This window comes from Polypterus senegalus, chromosome 7 (assembly GCF_016835505.1).
Source record: "Polypterus senegalus isolate Bchr_013 chromosome 7, ASM1683550v1, whole genome shotgun sequence".
NCBI lineage: Eukaryota > Metazoa > Chordata > Cladistia > Polypteriformes > Polypteridae > Polypterus > Polypterus senegalus.
The window spans coordinates 168984093-169003450 of NC_053160.1; the positions used below are offsets into that span (position 1 = coordinate 168984093).

The 19358-nt window shown below is 37.9% G+C and overlaps 1 protein-coding gene and 1 long non-coding RNA gene across 3 annotated transcripts in view; one reads left to right on the top strand and one right to left on the bottom strand.

Moving 5' to 3' along the window:
* LOC120532090 (inactive tyrosine-protein kinase PRAG1-like) overlaps positions 1-19358 on the bottom strand; it is a 177376-nt gene that overhangs the window by 16072 nt on the left and 141946 nt on the right. Inside the window, exon 6 of the mRNA XM_039757994.1 lies at positions 123-280. Within this exon, the coding sequence (XP_039613928.1) occupies positions 123-280 (158 nt within the window). The remainder of the gene's footprint in view (positions 1-122; positions 281-19358) is intronic.
* Positions 13615-16918, top strand: LOC120533009. Of its 2 annotated transcripts, none has more exons than XR_005634422.1 (3): positions 13615-13816; positions 15638-15856; positions 16849-16918. It is a non-coding gene; the product is annotated as an uncharacterized LOC120533009 (long non-coding RNA). The 2 variants fall into 2 exon arrangements; XR_005634421.1 differs by lacking the exon at positions 13615-13816 and adding an exon at positions 14081-14191.

Below are 19358 nucleotides of genomic sequence, written 5' to 3' on the forward strand. Positions count from 1 at the left end.
CTAGGAAATCTCACAAAGCTAAATTCATGGATTGGGCTTAAACACTCCGCACTCTTCCCAGTGTTTACACAGCATGGGCTTAAACACTCCGCACTCTTCAAGGACTTGTTCTACAACATTACCTGCATCAGCATATGTCCTGGAGTCCGAGTGAAGGCTGTCAGTGGAGGTTGCTGGGATGCCACAGTGCAGACCTTTCAGAGAGTGTGTCAGGCTTTCAACAGAACCATGACTGGCTTTTTCCAAGTCAGAGTTGCTTTGGCTCATTTTGTTCGATGTCCTAAGTAGTAAAAGAAATAAAACATGTTAGGAACTTAGAGCTGCGTTCAGTAAGGTTAATTAACCCTTTTGTGAACAATTAGCCAGTTTTATATAGTAGCTCAAATTACTTGTGCATTAAAGTGAACTTTTTTTTTTTAACAGCAATGCCAGTGCTTCATTCATCTAGGTCAGTGTTTCTCAAAGTGTTTTGGACCAAGGACCACTTTGTCAAAGTCAAAGATATAGAGGACCACCTATGTCCATCAACCACTTATTAATGTAAATTCCGTGCTAGACATAACAATGCAATCAGTGCAAGTGTACTCAGGTGAAAAATACTGCAACGGCCCGAGGTGAAAAGAAGAGGAGTTGGCACTCAGGCTCAGACAATGAGTTAGTAAGACTGAACAGGGCTGTTTATTGGACAGATCCTCCTTTATTTAAGAGCCTCTTTTACTCTGCTACTGCTGCTATGCATTTGGAAGGTGCAAACAAAAAAAAAAAAAATCCAGCGTACACAGAAATCTGTCAGACTTGCACAGCTCCTAGGTCTCTTTCTATGCTGCAAGCTAATTCTTGAGCTGCTACTCTATGAGTGACCATTCAGGTTTCTTTTTGTTGTTTTTTCCACACGACTCTGCCTCTCACCTTGTGTCTTCTCTGAGGTCTGGGTGGCATAAATTGTCTGTATTTGAATCTCATGCCTACTAGGTGCTCAATCCTTCTAACCTAGAAGGAAAGTCTGCATTACAACAATAACATCCACACATTGCTGGGTTTATGTTCAAAGCCCAATATGATCCATAATAAACCCTTGAAGATGGTGCTTCGGCACAAAGACTTTAACAGCACTGCCCAGAGCTCAATGACTTAAGCAGCTGGGCAGGAGATCACATTGTTCAACAGCCTTTGTGACTTATTTGAGGAATTTATGAGACAGGAAAGGTGATGGGAAAACAAAGAGCAGTTGTATAGTTTAAGCTTGCCTTTATTATTCTAGCTTTGTATTTTTATGTTTGCCACCATTGCAAAAGTAACTTACTAAAATATCTGTGTGTACTCAACATGCACATGTGTTATCCTCAACAGCTGTGTATAGTCCCCAGTTATCCGATCTCCTTGGGCCTGAATGATTCTAAGTGCCATGGTGTCGAGAGCCTTGTCTTGGTAAGGTTACTCTTAGTAAACTGATCTAAATTGGAGGGACCAGAAAAAAAGCAATCAAAACATCATGATCATACTGATAGACCTACAGGGTGCCACTGTGTGTGTTCTCTGCAAAGCACACGTTGGAGGTCAGGTGCAAGGCCTGTGAAAAGACAAACATGTTCAGAGGGCGCAACTATAGGGGTTGTGTGTCATGAAGACTAGGCCTTGGCAATGAAAATTGGTGCTAAGGAACAGAATTAGTTATTTTATTGGTAGGGAAGAAGTAAGAAGATGCTTGAGAGTTTGAAATTCTGATGACATACTGTACAGTCAGACTCATCTGTGTGTGGCGTTTGATGTACAACCTGACTTTTTGACTATGTGATCTCCCACACCATGAAACTATTCAGTCAGACACGATCCACACAGAGAAGCCATCAAGTTAAAGGAGGAGACATTCATGTTCCTTTTATGAAGATGACAGCTGAGGTCAATGGAAACGTTCATTTGTGGAGGAAGCTTTGGTAAGGCTAAGGAGAAAGACATTTAAGATTTTGGAAAACTATTTAATGACTTATGAAATGGAGGTGTGACATTACTCAATCTATTCCAAGCAAGATTGTTAGAACACTAACTTTGACTTGAGGTTCAGTATTTTGAAGAGGCGGATGTCATGGTTGATACTATTGATTTTATTTTTTACTTCATTTCCTGTGGTCTTTCTGGTCAAACATTGCTGCCTTTTCTGAAGTTTTTAACCTCAAGGAATTAATTTATGGAATTAAGGAATTAATGCTCCAGGCTGGAGCAGTGGGTGGGCATCACAGGTTAAGCTCTCCAATGGTTTAGGTCCCACCTCTCAGATAGAAGTGTTTTTGTCAGCATTGATGATTTTACTTCCACCTCTGTTGCCCTCCCCTGGGGGGTACCACAGGGCTCCATCCTGTGACCTCTTCTGTTCTCCTTGTACCTGCTGCCACTCTGCGCTATTTTTCAGAAACATGGTATTTCCTTTCATCTTTATGGAGATGACTGTCAGGTTTATTTCCCTCTAAAGCGCCAAGATCCATGTTCTGTCGAGCCCCTGCTTGATTGCCTTACTGACATAAGGAGTTGGATGGCATTAAATTTTCTAAATTTTAAATGAGAACAAGACAGAAGTCATGCTATTTAGACCCAATGGCATCAGCGGACCCCCTGCATCCACCTTTCCAACTTTTGCTCAATTTGAGAAAACCATGATTACAAATTCGGGTGTGAAAATGGATTCCACTTTAAAACTTAGTAGCCACGTGAATGCAGTGGTAAAATCTTGCTTTTCCAGTTGAGACGGCTGTCACAAATCAAGCCTTTTTGTGTTTAAATGCAACCTTGAAACAGTGATACATGCTTTTATAACATCTCATTTAGATTACTGCTGCTTGATTTTTAACTGGCACAAGAAAGCAAGGGCATGTTGCCCCGATATTGGCTTCCAATTTGTTTTCAAATTCATTTTAAGATCCTTGCATTTGTTCTTAAATCTTTTAAAGTTTTGTGCCCCACTTCGTTTGTCGGAACTGCTGCACCCTTACGTCTCGCTCACTCAGGTCAGCAGACCAGATGCTTTTACGTGTTCCCAAGACACGATGCAAACTCCAAGGTGATCGAGCTTTTTCAGATGCAGCCCCAAAACTCTGGAACGATTTGCTGTTGCACGTTAGGCAGGCTCCTTCGCAATGCTGTGTTTAAATCTTATTTAAAAACACACTTTCAATCTCTGGCTTTTAACCCAGTGTGATATGTTGGCTATCTGTATACTTTTTATTATGAATCTCTTCAACTCTTATGTGTTTCTCTTTCATTTACCCTTTGGTTTTGTGTGTCTGATATGTCGAGTTTTCTTTTTTTTTTTTATTGTACAGCACTTTGGTCAGCCTTGATATTGTTTTTAAAGTGCTTTATAAATAAATAAATAAATAAATATATAAAATAAAATAAATAATTTCTGTTGTTAATTCCTTTCTGTTATCATTTAAAAGTTGAAAATTATTTTTATTGTTACATGGCACCCTTTTATTTTGGCATTTTAACGTGACTGCTTCTATGTCACTCTTTCCCATGATCTACTGGAGATGCAAACAGTTTAAGTCATTGACCCAGCAGTATTTAGAGGCATCGAGTCTTGAACTGAATCACCCGATATCAGATTGAATAACTTTTCCTTGTGGATCCTTTATTAGCGATTTTCTGGCTTTTTAATTCTTTGCTTTGTTTTTTTAAACTTTACAATTAGGGTTTGGCAAAAGATTGTTTTTGTCTTTTCAGTATGAACTTCAAATTAATTTTTCCATGTCTCCTTCTCCTGGTCCTTTCTTTAAACATTTTCTTGGTCTCCTTACACCGTGGAAGGAGCAGTCTGAAGAACTCCTGAAGCTGGCACTACCCGACTCCACTGAGAGATAATGCTGACAGGTGCCTGGTGTTGCTCTTATTTTGGTGCTCATTGTTTTATCACTGGCTGTGATGGGAAACACTTCTGAGCACACTGCCACTTCGTGAACTATAATTGATACATATTACTGTACTTGATAAATGAATTTCAACTGTTTGATGGAGCGCCATTATAATATTTCATTTTAAAATGAAAAAGAAATAAAAGACTTACGCTACAGTTACTGTTTCAAAAAACTATTGATAAAATAGTAATTTGCATATACTTGGATATAATTGTAAGGGTTTTTTTTTCACTGTTTCAGTAATACTTTACGTTTTCTAATTTAACAGCCACCTTTATCCAAGGCAACTTATAGTATTTATGATAGAACTGGATACATGTCTTGGAGAACAGGCAGATGAAGTGACTTACTCACACAATATCAGTAACGGGGTTTGAAGTCCAAAACCTTAACCACAATACCACCCTGCTAAGCCTATAGTGCTGATACTTGACTAAGAAAACAAGGTTTTTAGAAGTTTTTAAAGAACAAAGAAGGAAATGATTCCCTGACCAGGAAGCAAACTCTAAAGTAACATATTGTGTTAACAGTAGGTAGTCTACAGTGGTATATGTTAAATAAGAAGTCAGTATGCTTTTATTATCAGGAACTGATAAGGAAGTCTCCTTGTAAGAGTAGTCTTACCAAATACAAAAGAAACACATTAAAATCATTACAAATAAGTGAAGACTCATGCAACAGCAGATTACAGTTCTTTCTACTCAAAATTTCCAAATGGTTTGTTAAAGGAACACAAGCGAGTCAATTTCAGACAGGAATCTATGAATGCAGTATCTTTAGTGCCTTTAATCTTTATAAATTAAAAAAACAAACTGCAATATTATGCATATTTTGGGAGTTTTTTCTCCTCCTGCTTTATTTGTCAAAGACTAAAAAAATGAAAATGTTATGAGACATTTTAAATTTGGAAACTAAAACAACCATAAATTACTGGCTTCATTCCACAATGAATACAGTATGGCTTTGTGGTTAATATAATTTCTTGTGGAGTGAAAAAAAAAAAACATCTATTAATTTCAAAATAGCAACCAGCAATGACATTAGAAGATGAAACAGCAAAGGCTCCGCTTTGTTTCTCGAACTCTCTTGCCCCCAAGGCCTGTGAATTCTTTGGGAATTTACGGTACATACCATACCACCTGTTCATTTTTATATACAGTAACTTTTATTTACCGGCACAGACATTTCTTCAGGCTGTCTGCTGATTGTCCCCTCCTCTGGATGATACTGTACTTCTCACTTTCAAGCTGTTCCCAACCTAATGATGTTTAGGGGCTTATTGAAGACACACTTCTAACAAGGCACCTTGGTACTGCCTAGACTTTTGCCACTCTGCAAAATCTACAGCTGTTCTGATCTTTTGTTCACATGTACATTTATTTATTTGTCTGACGCCTTTATCCAAAGCAGCTTACAACATTTGACTGGTAGCATTTCCTTTTCCAGTTGGAGCACATGCGGGTGAAGTGACTTGCTCAGGGTCACACAGTGTCAGTGGCAGGATTTGAACTCTCAGCCTCAGGGTTTGAAGTCCAAAGCCTTAACCACTACACCACACTGCCCTCATCAAGCCAGTTTGGTTTTGCTCGACTTCCAATGTTTCATTTTGTCTTGGGACTAAAGCTAATACTGCACTTTGAGTGCTTTACTTTTATTGTCTATTGCTTGTTAACTTTGTATCCATCTGTATTATGGATTGAGTTTATAGCACCTTCCACACAGTAGGTCAACTTATGACTTTCACCAAGTAAGAAGTACAATTCAAAGTAAGAGGATAATGTACTACAAGATCAGTAAGTACATGGTAAAATACAAGTAAAAAACTTAGGATAGCACATAATATGACATAATAGGATATAAACTAATAAGATTGCCGTATAAAATAATCAAATTGGAGGATATTAAACAGTCAATAAAATAATAAATAATATGTTCCAGTTGGACTTGTGTTTTAATAGTGATGAAATTTCACATACAGATTCAAGAGAAAAAGAAAAGTACATGGGAGCCATAAAGTAAAATGAGCTTTTGCTAAGAGTTACACGATGAGTCTCTAGAACAGTAACAAATCTGGCATTCGAAGATCTCAGGTGCCTGGCATGTCAAGATGAGGAATGACAGGTGATCTAGGATTCTGGATTTAACAGTATTGAAGTTATTACAGTATTGGTGAAACGCTGAGGGTTATATGTGTATTGAATTTGACCCAACTAAGGCATTTTGAGCCTATTAATACCTTTATTAACCTAGCATTAACTGAAAAGAGCGATGAAGACTCAAATATTTCTGCAATGGAGAAACACTGAAATCACAAGCATGCTAAAATGTGAAGAAATCTTTCAAGCTATCTTGGCTGCTGATTCAAATGAATGTTTTATTTTAGAAGACTAAATTATTCACAAGCCATCATCTACCATGTTCTCTCTAAAACCTGTAATCAGCTGTGAAATAACAACATACAGTATATGGAAATACACTCTGGGCTTTTAACTAGCAAAACTTTATTTCTAATCAAAAGTTAAGGTAATCTGATATTGTTGGTCACAGAGATTTGTTGCAAGGCAGACATGTTGTAAGCCCTGCAGCTGCAGTCCACTCTTTATTTGTGGTGTGCACTTGTAATATTTTAACTTCATGCTGTTACTAATTTTTCTAGACACAATTCCATAATAAGGTGTATTCTAGTCTCTCTTAATGACTTATGCCACAAGTAAGGAATGTAAACTCCTCCACGAAATGTTCTGGTCTCCTTGAAGTGTACTTCACTTTTTTCTCTTTAGAAGTGTATTTGGGAGAAACACCATAAGAACTATGTCATGGTTAAACACCTCTGCAAAGTTTTGACTGTATGGATGGGAAGTATAAAAAGGGTATCAAGGAGATGGTGAACTTTTAAATCTCATCAATGACTTCCTGGCAAGGCACTTGACCATGCAGTGTTCAGACTGTGACAATTCTGCAGGTCAAATGCAGAATGAGTTCCTCTGATTAGTACACATTAGGAAGACTGTTAATGGACCTTAAATTGTCTCGGTGCTCACAAAAAGGGGTACCAGTGGAATAAAATAGTGCCCCGACTATGGCTGCTCTCTACCATACAACCAACATATGGCTGGAATAAGCTTCAATGCACACGGCCCCTCAATAGATTAGCAGGTTTAATAGTTAATGGACATATGAGAAGGGGTGTGTGAAGAAGACAATGCATTTCATCTATGTTAAACCATACTTTTAAAAACTACAGAAGAGAGACAAAAAAAACAGCTGATATTCACGTCTCACAAATTATTCTGTTACCCTTGAAAATGCAGACAGTGAGTTCAATATATGCAGTAGAAATAAAGCAGATAAATCTTGGAAAAATAAACTGTTACAGTCTCAACAAAATACAGATAATGGGACCTTGTTTTCACTTTGAATGTCTTACCACATTTTTTTTTTTTTAATTACAAAACCCAATTTTGCTTAACGGGAAAGAATAGCAAGTAAAATAAGGGCTGTAGTAAGCCAATCACTTCAGAAATCAAAATATCCTGGAAAAAGACATTCAAAAATAAAGTAGACAGGGGCTCTTGTGAGCAGAAGTTTCAGATCCAATCTCAGGAGGCACTTTTATGTTTCAGCCAGGGTTTATTCCTTTATTCAGGTGTATTTTCTGTTTAATTATTGTGTTTGAATTATTGTATTTCAGGTTTTTATATAATCTCTGATCGGTCTGCTGTTTACTTGTTATTTGTATATTATGTCTTTGTATGTTGTGCCGTTCTTTATGTTTTGTGGGTGGAACCCTAGGAGGTGGTGCCACTCTGATATCACTGCTGCTGCCTTTATGTGGAGGTTAGAAGGAGAAACATGGCAGTGAATCACGGAGAGCTGGCTGATGGAGTACCGTGACCATTGCTTTTTTTGGATATGTTCTGGCACTTATTTTTTTCCATCTATTACTAGATATTCTTGTTGGTTTTTGTATGGTTAGCCTTGGTTTGCCTTTTTTGCCCATTTTCTATTATTTTCTTTTTTTGCATTTCTTTTGCTTTTTGTAAATAAATTCTTAATTTATTAAGATACTTTGCTTTGGGTTGTCTCAATGAGCCAGAAGTTTACAGCTACCTTCTCTCTCATGAGGTATTTCTAACATATTGTTAAACATTAAAAGCCTTTTTGAACTTTAAAAGCAAGCTTCCCATTTTGGGCCGGGCAAGCTGAAGCCTACAGGTAGTAGTTGGGGGCTAGCTACCTTTGGTAAGGCCATTTCTGGGCAGGTGTCTGAAAATCTGGGCCAACTTGTAAAACTTTATGGAGACCTTACATGCATTTCTTATCATGTTTGTGTCTCCTTAATACAACAGTGTGGTCCCAATCATTTTGCTCTTCAAATTAAATACTTGTTTAATCAGACCTCTCCATAGATTATAGGTAGATGCCTTTTCAGCAAATTTCAGTCATAGCCTTCATTTACACAGTTTTAGTAGGTCTGAAGCAGTTGGTGGCATGCTCCACTGAAGACTCGTCATCTAGTATACCCAAAGACTCACTCCAACTATTGCGTGACTTGCCCTGACAAAATCAAACAGGTTTCATCTTAAGGATGGGCTCTGTGCATCAGAACTGGTAACCATATATTATATGGAAGTACAATGCATATAATGCAGTGACAAGGAATATGGAGCACAGGGGCTTCAGAACTCACAAACAGAAGAGAAGTTCTTCTGTGTGATGTCCATGATGTGTAATATACCATAGCAGAATGGAAAAAAGAAAAAGAACAGAGATTGTGTCTGAACTTTCTGTATCTGTTAACTCTTTGTACAGCCCTGGCCTTTGTCAGGCGGCACACTTTTGGTTGTCAGAAAAAGGCACAAGCACAACTATGCTGGAAAGTTGCCATGTGGTCGTTTAATTTCACAAACCCACCAATTTTCAGTGGTATAAACTGATATAGTTTAGTGACAAGATTAGCAACAGCAGTTAGCACGTCTTACAAACCCTACAGTAAAAGTCATGTAAAGTGATGATGGCATTAAATAAGCTGTAATTTAATTCCTGAACTGCACAGACATCAATACCCTCTAAGACACCACTGTTAGCAATTGCCCATATTGTAAAGGACAAAGAAAAATAAACAAAACCAGAAATACTAGAAAATGAATTTATCAAAAGACGATAAAACTAATTACTATTTTATGTTGGCAAGTGAAAGGATATGAAATGAATCTTAGATAAGCAAGAAAAAAATAGAATATTTTACAACTGAAAGGAAATTAGAACGGACTAGTTTAAATAAGTCAGGCTTGATTATACACTACTACTACAATGCTTCTAAATGGGTCCAGAAGATTTAATTTTTAATCCCAGCTACTATCTTTGTGCTGTTTGCACTTCCTGTAGTTACTGTCAGCATGGCTTCATCTGCAGGTGTACCGGTTTTCCCTCTCGAACTTCAAAAATGTCTAGTAAACCTTGTGTCACATCTCAAAATTGGTTCAGTTTGAGCAAGTGTGTCCTGCAGTGCATTACCACCCTGCCTAGAACTGTGTCCCTGCCTTGTACCCAATGCCATGTGGATAGGATCCAGACTCCAGGGACTCTGAGTGGATTCAACAACTTAGGAAATGAATGGACAGTAAAATAAGTAGCCACTTTGACCCTTCAAGGACAGAAACAGTGCCCTCCAACTAGAAGTAATCCTGAGTTATAATTTAAGAAACTGGACTGCAAGTATGTTGATGGGCAGGAAACAAAGAATAAAAGAAAAGCATAGCATATGTAACATCGAGTAAGGTCAAAAGAAAATCATCTTCCTCTGAGATCTGTGCCAAGATGTTACTCCTTTTAATTTATACTACAACTTTATACAGACTCAAATATAACAAGTACATTTGTGAACTTTAAAGAATGAATTCAAATTTGAGAGATAAACACAATTTGAATATTTAGATGCAAGATGAATGCTGGTAAAACAAAAATAATTACAACTTTTCCCCCCTTCATAAGACTCAAACTCTGAAAAGGACTTAGAATTTATAACAGGAAAACCTAATTTTCAGGATAATGTGGAGAAGCAATTAAAAAGTAACAAAATGTTATGTGATATAATAAAAAATATCAAAGAAACACCTACTACAAATATTACTGACTTGATTCGCACAGTTGCTCTTGGTGTAGCCTGAACTCAAGAGGACAAAGACTGAACAATACTGATGAGGGCCCTTGTTGTCTCTGGTTTCCACTCAAACTTCATTCTGTTGCATCTCACAAGCGTTGAACGATTAACTGGACTAAAATCTGGGCAATAGTGAAGCCACTGCATTAAGAGGAATTTACTGTCATGTCCCTGGAACCGTGTATGGATTTTTCTCACCTTGTGGCAAAAAGAATAATACGTACTATTAAACCGTCCCATAGGTAGACTGGCACATAGTTGTCATGAAGCCATCCAAGTGGTGTTGAAAGTGATCAGATGTCTGATCTTATGACAGGTGTGTTATAAAAAAAAAAAAAAAAAGATGATTACAGTATCACCCTTGCCAGTGTCATTAGCACCACAGTAAAATGCAAATCTGGACTCATCAAGGTCCTATCATTAAAGTGAATCAGCTGCAAACTGAATACTTTGGACAAGAGAAAGTTCTCTCAGATCTTCATTGTGGCTTCACTTTGCTAGGTTGTTGGGTACCAAACTGCATTCAAGAGAAGTCGTGCATTTTAAACTGTGATTTCCTGTACCACTATTGTATGTAGTAGATACTTACTGTAAATGACTGTAGCCATTCTGTTGGCCTTTGCCAGCCAATTTCATTAACTGATTTTCTCCACAGCATCCCTGATGGCTGTGTGTTTTTGGTGACAGAACAATTTTTTATATTATGTAAAAGTTAGCTAAAAACTTCTAATAAAACACCGAAAAGACACAGCACAAGGTAGAGGATGTATAGCCATGAACGACCAAGACCATCCTAAGACCGACAGGCATGGCATGCTTAAGGAAATGAACCACTTCACTTCAGGAAAAACGGAAGAGAAGACACCACATGGCAACCTACCATGTGTTTCACAATTCTCTAAGGCACTGGTAAAATAAATCCTCTGAATTCTTCTACTAAAATACTGAAAGTGGTCACTCAAGAACACCCCTGGTAATTAAGGTAAGCAATCCCTCACACAAACAGTTGTAGGGTTACTTAACCTCCTACTAAAGCCAATGTTACATTACGCGACTTTGTGTTGTTGGGTATGTCAGACTTGCTGACTACTGTTGTCGATCTATCTCGTCACCAGACCATGTCAATTTATATATGACTGAAAATTGGTGGGCATGTCAAATTTAGCGACTGCATGATGACTTTCCTGTACAGTTGTGCTCGCCCCTTTTCCTGACAGTCAATAGGGTGATGCCTGACAGACCCAGTGCTGTATGAATTCTCTCCAGGTCTCTAAGTTCAGCCACAATCTCAGCCCCCTTTTTTTCCATTTCATCATGGTACAGAGAACATGAGACATCAGACAGACTAACTTCTCTTCTGTTTGTGAGGTCCAAAGTACCCGTGTTCCTTCTTCATCGCTGCATTATATGTATTGTACTTCCAGATGAGCATTCACTGGTTGTCAGCTCTCATCTACACAGAGCCCACCCCTACGAATAAAAACAAAATCAAGACGGTTGCGGACTAGTTGGAGTTAGTCACTGGGTACGTCACAATAATTGACTGAAATTGAAAGGTGTGTGCTCTGACTGCCTCACACTTGCTAACATTATGTAAATAAAGGCTTCACCTGAAAATCGAAAGAAAAGTTGTATATGAATGCAGTTTTCTTTGATTGTTCAGTGCCCTTTATTCACACAACACTGTGGCTAGCCAATCAACTCTTAGTTAAGCAGCTATAAAGTTATAGTGTCACTGGTAAAAAGCATGTGTTTCTTTCCATGAGAAATAATTAGAAAGAGACAAATCTACATCTATATATATAATTCACTAAGGCAAGACAACCATGGAAAGCACGCCGGAAGGGGCGTGGATTCACTAAGCCGCCGACAAGTAAGACACCTATGGCGCATGCAGGAAGGGGCTACGCCGGAGGTGAATCGCCATATGCAGCGTGTAAAACGGTTTGCGAGGGGTATCTCATGGGATCCTTAAACAACTGAGGTTAAAACACAATGAAGTAAGCAGTCTTTAAAAACCGAGTTTTCGGTTACAACGCACGACCTTGTGCACCATAGCAAACTGTTTTACACGCCACATACAGCAATTCGCATCCGCGACAAACGTGCGTCTTCTTAGATGCTCATGCAGGAACACGGAAAGTTGACGTAAGTCACAGGTGCATGTGGACTGTACAACAACTCAAGTGACGAGTTGGAGGTGGGCACATGAGTGATGGCGGTCCGCCAGTTTTCAGTCACGGACGATTGTGTGTTGGTTCGTTCCGTGCATTGTTACAATGTTGTATTTCTTGCCGATTTTTCAAATGTTAATTTTCTCCCTATGCTGAAAAATCATTAAAAAACCGTCCTGATTATGCAGCGTATGGTACGCTGCGGGTTGGCTAGTTTATTTTAATTGGAAAATGATTATGCTCTGCTTAGGAAGGTACTTAACTACTTTAAAGATTAAATAAACACCCTCTACAGTCATTACACTGTTAATCATGAATACAAACTTTCAACTTCAAACAAAGAATAATCAGCTTCTACTTGTGCACAAAATATTCAGCTTTTTCTTTTTAACTTTTCTGCAACAAACAGTCTGTTGACCGTCATAACAAACTAATGTTTTCATTATGTTTACGTTTACAAATACTTATTGCTACATAAATCCAAGAAGGGTTTAGTTTGTAAAGATTATCCAGTCTTTCCTAGGATTCACCTCCTCCACAAAGAAATGCCTTTTAAATTTATGGAGCCAGTTGTACACATAAGTTAATGTTTAACTCGCTAATATGACTGAGTGGGAGTGGCGAGTGGGGTTCTAATACCTACCCAGATTAAACAATCACTAACTACTAAATACTAATAATTGTCTACTTACTGCTGAAGACGGCAGAATCAAAAGTGGTATTACGATGACACTCTTTGCTGTGCCCCTCCATCCTCCACATATGCTCATGCTGCAGACTGGCTCTGTGGCTGGTACTTGTCAAAAGATTTTTGACAGAAACTTCATATTATCATCAGCGACCTCACTCATGCTGGCCTCATCTTACTGCATCTTTTTCTGCTTATGCTTGAAAACTGAAGATACAAATTGGCAGCCTGAGGTCTCAAAATGTTCTTATTTCCTTTGAAAAGCTTCTAGAAGTAGCAAAGACGGAAAAACTAAAACTAAGGTGGCTGGGGGATCGATGTAAGAGGAACGGGAATCTGAATGGGGGAAGGAGGAGCATGCAAGCTTATTTTTAACAGCAACAAACTCCAGATCAGTTCCCTTTTCTTTAGTTCCTGTTTTAACTTTCAGTTGCACAACACGTGTCCACAGCATTTTCCCCCTTTTTTCTAAAAAAAAAAAAGACATGTAAAAACAAACAATATGTCAGGAAAACATGGAGAGCTTGCAGCATTGCTTGGGGGTATTTTCAAATTTTAAAACCTACAGTTAACTGTCACAGCTGTTTAATGTCATTTGAATTCAAGGTATCTTTTGAATGGAGGGGCAGTGGGAAGGTGGAATTTCTGGTTTCACCAGGTGTACATCACCGTGCATGAAAACAAAGAACTTCACCAAGTTTCAGTAAATTAACTGCTAAGTCATCAAGAAACAAATGGAGTTATTTTCAAAAGGAAAGACCATTAAGGTTAAACATAATGAAGGAGGTCTCTTCTTCCTGGAATGTATAGCCCATTTAAAACTACAAAAAGAAGACGTGAGATACATCTTCCCTCATCTCATTTTTTGAAACTGCTTTTCCTGGTAAGTCTCACAGTGGTAGCAGGTCAAACAGGTCAGTCCAAACTTCTCTGTCCTTAACTGCAAATTCCAGCATTAACTGGTGAAATCCTAGGTGTGACCTGGGTCTGTCGCAGGGTCTCTACCCAGTGAGACGTGCCCAGAGCAGCTGCAGGGTTAGCCGTTAGGGGAGGCATCCTATCCACATGCCCTAAGCACCTCAGCTAGCTCCTGTCAGTCCGAAGGAGCAGCAGCTCTACTCGGAGGCTCTCTCAAATCACGGAGCTTCTTACCTTACTATAGGGGGTCAAGCCTAGCAGCTCTGAGACGATACTTTATTTCTACCACTTGTAACTGCTTTCTCATTCTTTGGACATCGTCGACAGTTCATAATCATAGGTGAGGCTTTTGCTTTTATTTATTAAGCTAATGTTTTTATCCAAAGTGACTTGCTAATCATGGCAGAACTAGTTTGAAATGCCTACAGATGGAGCACTGGGAGGTGAAGTGACTTGCAAAGGCTCAGAATGTGAGCCATTTGTGTAAAATATAAGAACTTTGTTTGCGGTTCATACCTTTAACTACTGTACTGAACCAGCTTAAAGATTAAAAGGGAATAGACATCTGAGTAGATTTGCTCTCACTTATATGTGATGGGGAAATTACTTCACATGCATTTTACTTCTACTTAATACATTTGTTTTTATATATTTTATTTGTTACCTATGGAGCTAAAAAAAAAATGAGCTACCTGAAATCTCATCTTTAGTATTTGATCCAGAGAAAAGGCAGTAAGAATCCTTTCATTCTGATGCAGCATCACTTGATTCATCACAACCAACTAAGTAAAATGTTTAGCCAGCTTTTAAAAAAAATAGCTACAAGTATTTATTGATATTCAAGTGATACACTTGAGTTTTTACACTGCACATTTTTATGGAATAATTTGATTACTTCCATATATATATTTCTATGCATTGTGTCCATATTATAAAGTAGATTTACATAAGTCTAACTCTCTTTTTTAACACTTTCTTCTGTGAGCCTGATAAAACTGAGCTCCTGGCATCAAAAGATCAAATATATTATAAAGCTGTGTAAATTCAACAAACGATGTGATTCGTGTTTTCAAAATGAAAGGCAAAATTACATGAGACAGATATGTCAGTAGAACTGTGTTACGTATACACATGCAGTAAGTGAAATGGTTTCCCTACAATTTGGTAAAGGAAAAGGATTGAAACTTAGACAACAAAGAGTATTCTAAATGCCTTTTAAAGTACAATTTTATTTAAAAACTGGCTTTTAGTAGACAAAATATTTTTGCCAGAAACAATGATCACCAGATTATGACACCCTGACTCTCCTCTTTTCCCTATGGAAAGTTGCTCAAATGTTTAAAACAATGAGCTGCAGGGAAAAACCACTCACCTGTCCTTATATACTGTACTTGTAAGACAAAACACTAGGATCACTTGAGATGTCTTTCTGCCGATGGGAAACGGCTAATGCCAAATCTTGAGAAGTGTCATTATTTGCATTTTTGAATGACAGTGTTGATACACAGTACACTTTTTATTAACAGGCATGTTTACGTTGTGATGGGTATAGTAGATCAACCAGAATCCCAACTGAGATAAACGGTGCTTCCTTACTAGGCTGGGAAGACATGAATGGACGGAGTGGACAAATGTACATCCTGCCAGGATAGATGCTACTCCTTTTCTAAGTCGGAAGGATAATCTAGTGAAAGAATAAAGCGTGACTGCCTCCCAGGCTGTGTGTTACCCCACTACACTGGGTGACAGCACCCCTCTGACAAAGCTTTTATCTGTGCACCCACAGGACTGCATGGGAGTTGCATTTCTGAAGGACAACATTAGAGGGGCTGCTAGAGAGTGCTGTTGGAAGCGCTTCCTCATTAAAACTGCTGACAGACTGAAAATAGTCCTGGGTCTAGATTAAAAGGAGCCCTTCACCTGACCTGGCTGGACTGGAGTTGGAAGGAGATAGACAAAGCTTACCTGGGAGAAATGGAGGATGAATTCTGATTGTGCCGACTTGGTAAGAGAAGCCTCCATAAAGGAGATTTCTTTAAAAAAAATAAACAGTTATTTGAACCTAAGGCTGAGTCTGTGCAGTTGTGTTTGGAGTATGAGACTCTGTTATGCCCTTACAGGCCACAACATGAAAACGACAATTAAAAGCTTTATAGTAAAGAAAACAGATCACTGAATGATAACAGAAATACTCATATTATATATATATATGATGTTTGAATATGCTACTGAGAACACCAAAGCAGTCCAACAGCTGCAGAAGCCTTTCTGATCCCTGTGTAGAATGGTAATAATGACAATCACTGTTTATGCATATTCAACTGTGGGCAGTATGGATGTAGTTGGGGTCTGTGCATTTTACTGGCTATTATTCCTTTCTGTTCTGTTAGTATAAGAAAACAAAGATTTTATATATACGCATGTGTAAAGCAAGTGACTGAAGTTATGAAGTCATGTGCTGCTCTGTTTTACAAGAGGGACTGAAACCAGATGGAGCATTTCAATTTTAGAACTAGTGACCTGGGGCAAGTCATATGGCCAAACCTTCAATTACACTAATTGGGCCAAAAGAATATCCCAACAATATTAATAGTTAATTTTCATCTTACACAACATACTTTCATTGTACACAAAATACTTAAGCTTCAACAATTAATAATAGTATAAAAGTTGACACACAAAAGCTAGTCTAACTGTAGGAGAATCACAAATCTCACTGATATTACAAAAATGTCTTTGTTTCAACTATGACCTTGACTGAACTACTACATTTTCATTAATAAACTGTGGTTTTCAATAGGGTTGCCAGATGTCCCTTATCTACGGGACATGTCCCATATTTGATAATTTTGTCCAGTGTCCCAGACTGACCTTTCAGGGACACTCAAATATCCCGTATTTAGTTCATTTTCAAATTTTGTAATAAAAATATATTTTTACTACCTTCTTACAGTACTTAGTTGTAACTTTATAAGTAATTATACTTTCTTTTCTCAGATTCTCTTGATGAAAATAACCCAAATACAGCGCGGAAACTAGTGTTGTCTGCCTGTTTGCAAATTGTTCAGTTGCTATGGTTGGCTGAGGACAGCGACACTCTTACCGTTTTGCTCTCCAGCTGCGCAGTTCTGGTTCAGCATTGCAACATACAGTGACTGTCAACAAAGGGTGTTGTTACTACTTGCCATTGGTAACTGCCTGTATTAAATAATAATATTTCTCTGTTGTCTGTATTCAAAAAATATTTTCAAATGATTTCACTTTTACAGAATTTTTTTTTAGCTTGTATTAAATAATTTTACTTTTGTTTTCCTCATAACCCATTAAAATCCTTGCTTTTTTTAACTTATGTCTCTACTTTTATATAATATATTGGTCTGGGTATGTAGGGGGCATGCATATATATATGGCATAGACATTCACTTAACTGGGCACAATGACGGAAAAATTCTTTAAGAGATAGTAACACCACCAGCCACAGTATTTACTGTAATCTGAAAACCATTGTGACCAGTATATTATATGCATTTTGCTTGTACATGCAGCATTCAAGCTGTACAAAATGCAATTTAGATACACAGAGATAAACAACACAGCAAGTGTCATGGAAAGCAATTCCTCTATGTCAGCTATGTTGGAATATGTTTTACTTCCATGAAGGAAGCTCAATCAGGGAATGAGATGTTGTAATCTGCATGATCCAATCTGGGAAAAGCCACATAATAAGCAAGAATAAATCACAGAACAATTAGAGAGTGCATTTTTAAAAATTGACATTTTCATCTATCCACATTACAATGCTGAGCTGGCACTTTCAAGAGTATGCAACTCTAGAGAGCATTTTCAAAAGTCTCCATTTTTGGGGTTCATAACATCAGGATGAAAAGCAAAAATGGAGATTAATGTCTGCATTTTTAAATGAAAACATAGTAGTGTGAATGCAGCCTGTAACTGCTTGCTAAGCTTGTAATGAACTGTATTCATTATCACCAACAAAAATCTCAGCACTGCACCTGATGCATGCATTATTTTCCCAGGGTTCTTCCATCTTGAATTTACGATTGTGAAGTTATGTAAATAAAAGCATGTTAAGGTAACGTCTGTGAAAACAGGGTTTCAGGTTCTCTGAACTACTCTCGTGACCAAATCTCACTGAAGAGTTTCTACTCTTCACCTCTCTGCCCAAGTCATTTTTTGAAGCAACTTTAGCTCCAACATTTAAATTAAAGTGAAAGATTCATCATTTCCTGTTTTGAAGTCAAAATCCTATCCAAAAATAATGCATTGTGATGTTCCACTAGGCTGAATATTTACATTCCCGTCTGCACAGTAATTATCAGACTTATGTTATATTGTTATTTACCACTTGTACACAAAATGCTCCATTCATTTGGAAATACAGACTGGTTTGCTTTGTAAAGTATACTGACAGTTCCACAGCAGAATTCAGAACACAAATTGACCTTATTTATTTTGAAATGTTAATCGTATACTTTACACTACTTGTGACCTTTGCTTCATTATGTTATGCAGTATAAACACATGGCTTTCAGCTTTGAGGCCTGTTAGTTAAGTTCTATGAAAAACGTGTCGCTGATCTCCACATGAGCTGGTCTGACTGTCCAAAGCAGTGCTGCTTTATTGGAAACTTGAAAGTCAAATGCGTGCTTCCTTTCCTCTGTTAACTAGTTCAGGCTAACTCAAGTGTGGTTCCAGCCAACGTCAGACGCCACATGGTTTTAATTTTATATAAAACTACTGTTCAGACCATATGTATGAAACTTTATAGGGTTAAAGTAGAAGAAACCTGCACGCCTTCAATTCTACATATATCTAGAAGTCTGAGTTTAACGCAGCATCCTTGTCCACCTACACATGACTAAGACAATACGTACTGCAGGGCCCTGGGTACCAAAAGCCGTTTATTCAGATTAATGCAACTTTTGTCTAGTGTTAAAACAGCTGCGTGCAAAGATATACTCATGGATATATAATTTGGAATAGGTCCTGTGGTTCGAATGAAACAGACCTCATATTGAAGATGATAATCGGCTACTGTACATAAATAAAGGCTTTCTGAAATATGACAAAAGGAGTTGCTTGCAGCCCTTCTATAAAGATGCACACATTCAAATGTTTCAAAAATACTATCATCATTTTGCCAGTCAGAGTACCAAAAGTAAAAAGTGGCCGTTTTTTTTTTTTTTTTTTAAGTTAAACAAAAGAAAAACACACAGATCTAGCCAACTCTTATCAAAACTGCTTAATCCAAATGGTGGCTGTTGGCTCTCCATGTACCTAAGGCTGAATGAGACAAGTCCAGTGTAGAATCACCAATTACCCTAACCTACATGTCTCCTTTAGACTTGAGTGGGAGATGTATGGACTCCACGAGGGGGCAGCAGCTTTGACAGGTGTTGGAATCAGGAGATGTCACCAAGTCAAACATTTCAAGCCAAGTGTCAGAACCAAAGAGTCTAACAGTTCAGAGAACAGTGCCGAGGACT